The sequence below is a fragment of the Buceros rhinoceros genome, unplaced genomic scaffold (assembly GCF_000710305.1).
Source record: "Buceros rhinoceros silvestris isolate BGI_N320 unplaced genomic scaffold, ASM71030v1 scaffold13766, whole genome shotgun sequence".
Lineage (NCBI taxonomy): Eukaryota > Metazoa > Chordata > Aves > Bucerotiformes > Bucerotidae > Buceros > Buceros rhinoceros.
The window spans coordinates 35933-43999 of NW_010418211.1; the positions used below are offsets into that span (position 1 = coordinate 35933).

Below are 8067 nucleotides of genomic sequence, written 5' to 3' on the forward strand. Positions count from 1 at the left end.
CGTCCCACATGGCGCTGTTGGGGGCGGGGGTGTTTGTTTGGCCACTGAGCCAGCGCTACTGGCCCTGCTGATGAAGCTGGGAAACAGTGATACCTTGAGAATTTTTGAATGCAGAGGGTCTGAGACAACTGCCCCCCTCAGCACCCACCACTGCTCGCTCAGCCCGGTGTGGGATGGGCTGACCCCTGGCTGGGGCAGCGTGGCGTCACCCCGTTCCTTTTTGTGTTTATCAACCTCTGGCAATTGCTGGCTCTACTGATCAACCACATGCTGCTGTTCATCGACTACATATTTGGTTCTGCTGAATCACTCGATAGCACGAAGTTTGGGGTTCCTCCTCCCACGAGAACAGCCCTCTCCCCGCCGCTCCAGCGGCAGTGGCTCTGCCACCCTCAACAGCCAGAGCAGGAACAACTCTCCCAAGCAAGGAGCCAGCGCACTGCTGCACTCTGAGAAAGCAAAAACCAGGTTTTCATCCTGCTTCCACTTTAATACACATATACTTTATTTGGCGCTGGTATCTGAGTTAGATACACCATGGATGAACTCCCCAGCCTTGCACTTCACAGTGATGCTGCGGTAAGTACCCCAGCAGCAGGAGCGCACCGTAACCCCGCCCCAGGCCACACACACCGCGTCCAGGGCAATAGGAATCCTCTTGGGCTGGATGGAAATCATCACAGGCAACGCACCACCTTCACCCCACGTAACCCCACAGAGCCCACGATGCATGTGTCTGTGGTGAGCAGAGCCCCACAACGAAAGGGCCCAAGCCGGCCCAAAAATGGGATGCTGAAAAATATTAGCAATGAACTTGTAATTTCCCTCACGAGGCAGCTGGACGTGATGAGATGCTTTGTCCCGAGGGTGCAGCATCAGGCACCTCAAAGATGCCCCGAGACCCCAGCACGCTCCAGTCATGCCAGGCCATCACAGGGGGATACAGATGGGACCATCTCTCACCTCCTGGTCAGGAGGATGGGTAAGCACATGATGAAGTTCTCACCTCCTAGCAGGACCTAAGCATAGGCTTATATTTCTGTATATTTAGGGCGCCACTAAATGGACGTTTGATGTGTATTCAAGCCCAGAGAGAGACCTGAAGGCTCAGGCACCTGTGAGATGTGAGCACTTCTATTCTGGTCCTCCACGTGTGGGTTTACAGCTCCAAAACAGGAAACCTTTGATTCCTTTTTCTCCCCAAGTCAGCTAACTGTTAGTTCATCTATTTAGCTACAGGAAATACTCTACAGGAGGGAAGGAGACACCTGAACACAATACTTGGAAACCTTACCATGTCCAGAAACACCCACTGCATCTTCATTTTGAGTGAAGGATGCTGAGGCAAAGCTTTTCAGCCCCGCTGGAGAGCCGTGGCTAAGCCAGGCTCCGGCAATACGCAGCAGCACCGGCACACAAGCGCATACTCCCCCTCCCGAGTGCATCCACCGCTGCTCCTCAGCAGCAGCCGGGATGGCAGCTCTGACCTCCTCCATGGACCCTCCTGATGTCCCAGGAGTGCAGATTCACAGCGAGCTCCTAGAATTTGTGCCTGGGCATAGCCTAAGCCTCCTGGAAAACCGCACTCCGCTGCTCCCCCAAGTAGATCGACACTCACCTGATTCGCTGATAGAAACTCCTGGGCGTTGTCGTTCATTCCCATGTACATGTTCTCCCCATCAAACTGGAAAGAAAAAAGCGAGTTAGAGTTAGTGGAAGGACATCTGCACTCCAGGGTCACGTGCATCCCAAACGCTTCCTTGGATCTTCATGTAAAGAGCCAAAACTCCCAGATGAAAACCCTGAGCTGCTCCTTTAAAACTCTGGAGCATGTATGAGCACACGGACTTAACGGTTATTGCAACTGGACACGGTAACACAGCAGAGTTGCGTTATTTTTTCAGCAAAACAAAGAATGATTGCTCCAATTCAAACAAATAAGCCAAATCTGCAAAAACCAGAGATGCACCCAGTGGCAAAGATCACCCAAACAAAGTTCTTGCTAAAATTCCTATTAGACCATCAATCAGCTTTAAAACCCAACTTCCACCGATGGAAATTTCCAAGACGAGCAGGAGCCATTCAATCCTCTCCCAGTCACACCCTTTAACCGCCAAAGCAAGCCTACAGCAGCGATGCAGAAAGTCACCCTGGACCATACAGGAGGGGGGCTCTGCAAAGCCTCATTCCCCATCCTGACAGTTTGATGTTGCTGGCACAAGAAGGCACATTTGCCCCATCTCCTCAGCCCGGACTCTGCCGCCCCGGCTGGGCGAGGGGCAGGGCAGCCGAGCACAGTGCATTCACCTGTGCCCCGCCAGCTGCTTCAGACACACCTGCCCCCTTCGCCCAGTTCCGAGCTGCTAATCCACATATTAGGCTACAAAACACCCACGGAGAACTGCAAGATTCTTCTCATTAATTAGCCACAACAGGAGCTTTTCACTTGTTCCGACTCCAAACGAAGGAAAAATGCCTCCAGGATTGTCTCTGGCTCGAAGTGTGGCTGGGTCAGTTCTCAAGGCTAAGTTCACAAATTAATTATGGCAATAAAACGAGCCGTGCCATAAAACACCCCCGAGACAAGGATGAAGGAACCAGCTGTGAATGACATCACGTATGGAATGAGGGGAAGAGCCAACCCTCTTGCCCTTACAAGCTGGCTGATGAACTGGAGATTGTTCACCCCTCGCGTGTCCCCTTGCGCTCTGACTCGAAGCTGATACCAGTTATTCCCTAACAGAAAGGGACAGGATTAAGAACAACAGCAACAAAACCTTAAATAAAACCAGGTGAAGGTTTGCCGTGTAGACTATTAATTACATTTCCATTTCTCAGAGTGCTACAGGATTAGCTATTAAAGTCAGACGAGTAAAGGTGCGAGGGGTAACCCAGCTCTGCTCCGTGGCAGACACCCTCTAATTGCCAAACCATCCTCTGGGATAGCAGAGCAAACCAATTAAGAGCAGCAAAATGAGAGAGGGTGTTGTGGCACTCATTAACTAACACCGAGAGCTGCCGCGCAGGGTGGAAGGGGGTCCCTGCGCCAAGGCGGGATTTCATGAAACCCCTCCACGAGGCAGGAGCCGCAGGATGCAGCCAGCATTGGCAGCTCTGTGGGCTTGTGAGACAAGCAGCTCTCCCAGGAGCCACCCAGGTACTACTCCCTTTAAACTTTAAATTTCCCTCCACCCATAAAACGACGGCTGGCACAGCCAGCTCCTCCTCACGCGGTGCCAGCTGGAGCTGCCACGCTTCCGGGCACAGAGACTCCATCAGCTCCACAGTTTAAACACCCTCTGCCAGCCTGACCAACCCCAGCGGCGAAGGCTGAATTGGCAGAAGCGGTGGCACAGTTCGGTGGAGGTGCTCAGCCCGGGCTCTGCAGGAGGAGCCGCTCTCTGACTCGGCACAGGCGGCAGCACGGTTTGGGGGAGTCAGCCTTTTTGGAACAGGCAAGATTATGGTTGTGACATCCCACTCCCAAGCTCTTCTGGGGACCACCCCACCGAAACACTATGAGGTGGATCCTGGAGCCTGAGCAGACACCGCAGGCTGTGGACATAGGGCCCTTCCTGCAGTGCCAGAGCTTGGGGTCAGGTCGGCTGCACAGACGCTACACAGCGCTGCGGGACACCTAAAATCTATCACATCTCGAGATGCACACGCGATGCTGCAGGTGAGCAGCGCGAGAGCTTTGCAGCAAGCAGCCCCACAGAGATAAAATATTCCAGTGGGGAGATAGAGCTGTGCATTGCTGGAACCAGTCACAGATCACAGAATTGTTTTGGTTAGAAAAGAGCCTTAAAATCACTCAGTCCCAGCATTCCCCCAGCACTGCCAGGTCCCCCCTGACCCCTGTCCCTCAGCTGCAATAAAGCTGTATCTACTGTATGGTTGCACAGTGTTGCAGGAGGACTTGTTGTAGAATCACAAAATCGCTTTGGTCGGAAAAGATCTTTAAGATCAAGTGGAGCCGTTCCCCCAGCACTGCCGGGTCACCACTAACCCGTGTCCTGCAACACCACATCAACCCATCTTTAAACCCCTCCAGGGATGGGGACTCCAGCACTGCCCTGGGCAGCCTGGGACAGGGCTGGACAACCCCAAGGGGCAAGAAATTGCTCCTCGTGTCCAGTCGGGAAGTCGCACTGCAGGAATACTGCCACGGCAGGAAAAGAGCAGATCTTTCCTAAGTAAGAGCTTTACCCCTCTGAGAGATAAACAGCGGGACGATGCACAGCCATCCCTGCAAACACCCCCCTGCTTTGGGCCCCCCCCAGCACCGTATCTTGCAGATCTAGACTGACCTGTTTGGGACAGCTTTCCCCCAGGAAACAAAAGTCTCTCTGGGGCAGTCCAGGGCAGGACAAGCCTGCTCGCTCGCTCTCAATCTGTTTGCCAGAACGTATGGTTTTTGACGGCTTCCTACTAGTCCCCCACCTCCGCTCCACACTTCCTTCTGCCCTTGATGCCTTCATACCACTGTAATGAATCCTGCCTTCAGAACCACCGCGCCTCTGATTGCCGCTCGGAGCAGCGAGCCTGAAAATCAAGACTCGAAATGCAATGGAAACTTTGGAACTTCCTCACTGCTGATTGGATTTTTTTCTCTCTCCTTCAGGCTATGAGGGTGCAAACAAATTTATTAGAAGTTCTCCCATCAGGATATTTTTTCAATTAGATATTTGCCACTTATACACCAGCCAGGTAGAGCAGATAAATAATGTGTTCTCCCGCTTCTCATTATTGTTTCGCTGCAGAGTGCACTTCAAAACAATCAGCCCCATCATTCCAGGTAGATTTACGGCACAGACAGACATCTTAATGTTGTAACCCTTTGGTTACCCTTTGGTTACAAACGCGTCCTCCCTTCTCGCTGCGGTCCAACTCCCGGTGTGTGTCAACCCTCCCAGGCTGCTCCAGACTGGGGTGCATCCGTTCAGCACCCTCTGTGCCCCCCCAAATTGATCGGTACAGAGTGACGTACACATGCGGAGTGGCGGGTACCACTTCCCAGTCCTGATTTGCAAGGAATATCCTCTGGGGTAGCTGTCTTCACCCTCCCTGTGCTCTTTGGTAATTATTTAATTTTGGTTATTCTTCGGCTAATAGAAGCAGCCTATTAAACAAATCAGGGGCTAATTCTCACCCTCTCCTGCGTGAAACGAGTACGGAGCCGAGGTGGCGGAGATCACTCTCAGCTCTTAGTGCTCTGCATCCCCACACGGTGTGCGCTTGAAAACCTGGGAAATGCAAACCCTGAGTGGCCAAGTTGGGAAACTGGGGGATGTGGGAGGATGTGATTGATGGATTTTCCTTCATTGGAGACTCAGACCCACTTTCATCTGACTTGCACTGACTTACCGCAGTGTGGTGGCCTACAAACACAACTGGAATCAAGGACCTCTGCTTCAAAAAGGGCCCCTGAAGCCCCACTTTGCCAAATCCCAGCTCAAACTTGTCTCACATCACACACTCAGGACAGAAACGACTCTACCCACCAGATTAATAAAAGGAAAATCCCTCAGAGAAACCCGCCCAAGTTCCTACCAACCCTGGCAAGAAAGGTGTGCGGGGAAACGGACAGCAGCAGCTGCCTTCGTCTGCAGGTGACACCAACTCCACCCCAAAGGACGGGGAGCCCCGGCGCGACCCAGTCTGTGCCACAGAAGGTGACTTCACTGGGCACCAGTGGGTAAGCGCCATCTGTGGATGGTGTTGGGACCCGAGGAAACCAGGGTGATGGATGCAGAGCTGTGTCCCCACCATAGCACCTCTCCACGGGACACGCTGCCGGGTATCCTGGGTTCAGGCAAGAGATACCAGGACACTTCCATTCTGCAAGAAAACACCCTCTGAAATGGAGCTTTTCATGGAGAATTACTTTGAAAATATAATTGTTTTACCCCCCACACCACAGCTCCGGAGGCAGAGCGGGGCTGTGCACCCACCAGCCCGTCCCGGGCGCAGAGCGCGGGCTCGAGGCAAGTGGTGTTCTGCAAAGCGCTTCTTTTATTTTCATTGCTTTTCTAGGCTCACTCTGGTTTGTTATTTTTGCGATACGACATTATTTTCAAACCTGTAAATGTGCCCAGAGGTCATACGGGTCCCATGTTAGTAAGATGAATATGAGGAAGAAAAATAAACGCCTGCTGCAAGCTGGGACAGACCCCCGCGCAGAGCAGCTCTGTGAGCTCTGGCTCTGTGCAAACATGGAGAATAAATGTTTGTGAACTGGGAAGGACCCAGTGGAAAGAAACACAACCTGCTGCCAAGATTCCGAGAAGGTGTTACTTTCTCATGGATGGCACTGCCAGCTTGTACAATGTTCTTATGAATCTCATCACATCCTTGTATTTCCCAAGAGTCACGAGCTGAGGTGAAAACCTCAACTCTGTAAGATAGATGTTGGCAGCGCTCACACCAGGAACAGCTTCAACGACTCCAGCAAGGGCTCCAAAATCTTCCAAACTTCTTATTGCATTTTCTTTTAACGTAAATGTGCTGGGTTTGGGGTTTGGTTTTTTAGGGTTTGGTTTGTTGGGTTTTTTTGAGGGTCTTACCTGAATTTTAACTCATTGTTGTCAACACTAGAGCAGAGCACCTGAACTGCAGGTCCACTGAGGATCTGGAGCTCTTACCAAATGGCCTGTTAATACAAATCCAGCAGTAACGAAACGCCACAGTCATCCAGGAGCCCAGTGAAGAACAAGCTGGATGCTTCCAGTGATTCCAGTTGCTCAGAGCTATAAGCACTTGCCTCTCCGTTTTGCCTCCTTGTGCCAGGAAACGGGAGAGGAGCAGCTGGTCCCCTCTCACCACACCCTCATTTCCAAACTGGGTGCACTGGGGATAGCACCTTTCACCACAGGTAAGGGGGATGTAGCTGGTTTCAATGTCCAGCAAGCTCCACCTCGGCCCCCACTAGCATCAAGCCAGTGACCCTCAATAATGCCATGCCACAAGTGCCTTCAGGATTTTAGTGAATAAAAGTTAGAAGAAAATTTGCATAAATCAATGCCATATTTAATACTCCCCATTAAAAAAAATTAAAAAATAAAATTACCACAGCCCACGTGTTGCTGGGGTTTATTTAGCTGCCTCCGACGGCACCTTACCCACTATGTGGAAATAAAATTCCTCTTTAAAAAGTTTCACAGAAGTCATTTTATCCACAATTAACTTTAATCAGCATTATTGGAGTGTCAGAACAGCATTCTGCTGTAACGGCATTTTGGCCACGGACCTTCCAGCCCCACAACCCCACGATGCTGCTCCTGCACAGCACGAGGCACCCCTGCACACCGGGCTCAGTGCCACGGGCACACTGGGCGGGCACCAACACCGAACCCATCGACCCTGGCGCTGCCAAGGACGGTCTTTACCAGCACACATCCCCGACACGTCCCTGGGATGTGAAATATTCGCTCCAGCCCTGCCCCTGCTGGCGCTGCTGCCTGCAGAGCTGCCGCTGTGATTTCCTATAGGAGTAATTTAGCGTCTCGTTTCTTGGGGAAACACGTCGCCGGGGCTGGCTTAATCTCTCTAACTGCAGTTTCCCCATTAAGGTCTTTACACAACCTCTGGCCCAAAGCGATCTACTTAGCATTATTTATTTGTCCGCTGAAATGCTTGGATAGCCCTTCAGTTGATCCTGTCAAAGAAGGTCAAGAGTTCAGGACAGATTTACGACCTCCTGCTAGACCCTCCTGCGGGGAAAGCTCTGCATGTCCATCCCGGCCACGCCGCGGCCGCCCGGGCTGGCCACGTGCTGCAACTTGCTTCAGGCCAAATGTCACGAACAGGGAGCACGAGCCCAGAGCAGGTGGTGGTGGCAGTTCATGGTGTAGGGGCTGCACCGCTGAGCGGCTGCGAGGGTCACCTGGGCTTTATGAGGCTGGGGGTTCTACATCCCGCCAATGTTCTCACAGATTACGCCAAGGTGATAGGATCACAGAAGGTTTGGGTTGGGAGGGACCTTCAAACCTCACCCTGTCCAACCCCCTGCAGGGAGCAGGGACATCTGCACCCAGAGCAGGGTGCTCAGAGCCCCAAGGGCCAACC

The 8067-nt window shown here is 52.3% G+C and overlaps 1 protein-coding gene across 1 annotated transcript in view; it reads right to left on the reverse strand.

Annotated features, from left to right (window-relative positions):
• LOC104495484 (TOX high mobility group box family member 2-like) overlaps window positions 1–1684 on the reverse strand; it is a gene marked incomplete at both ends in the record, with an annotated part of 26868 nt that extends 25184 nt beyond the window's left edge. Inside the window, one exon of the mRNA XM_010138458.1 lies at window positions 1619–1684. Within this exon, the coding sequence (XP_010136760.1) occupies window positions 1619–1684 (66 nt within the window). The remainder of the gene's footprint in view (window positions 1–1618) is intronic.
• Between the last annotated feature and the right edge of the window lie 6383 nt (window positions 1685–8067).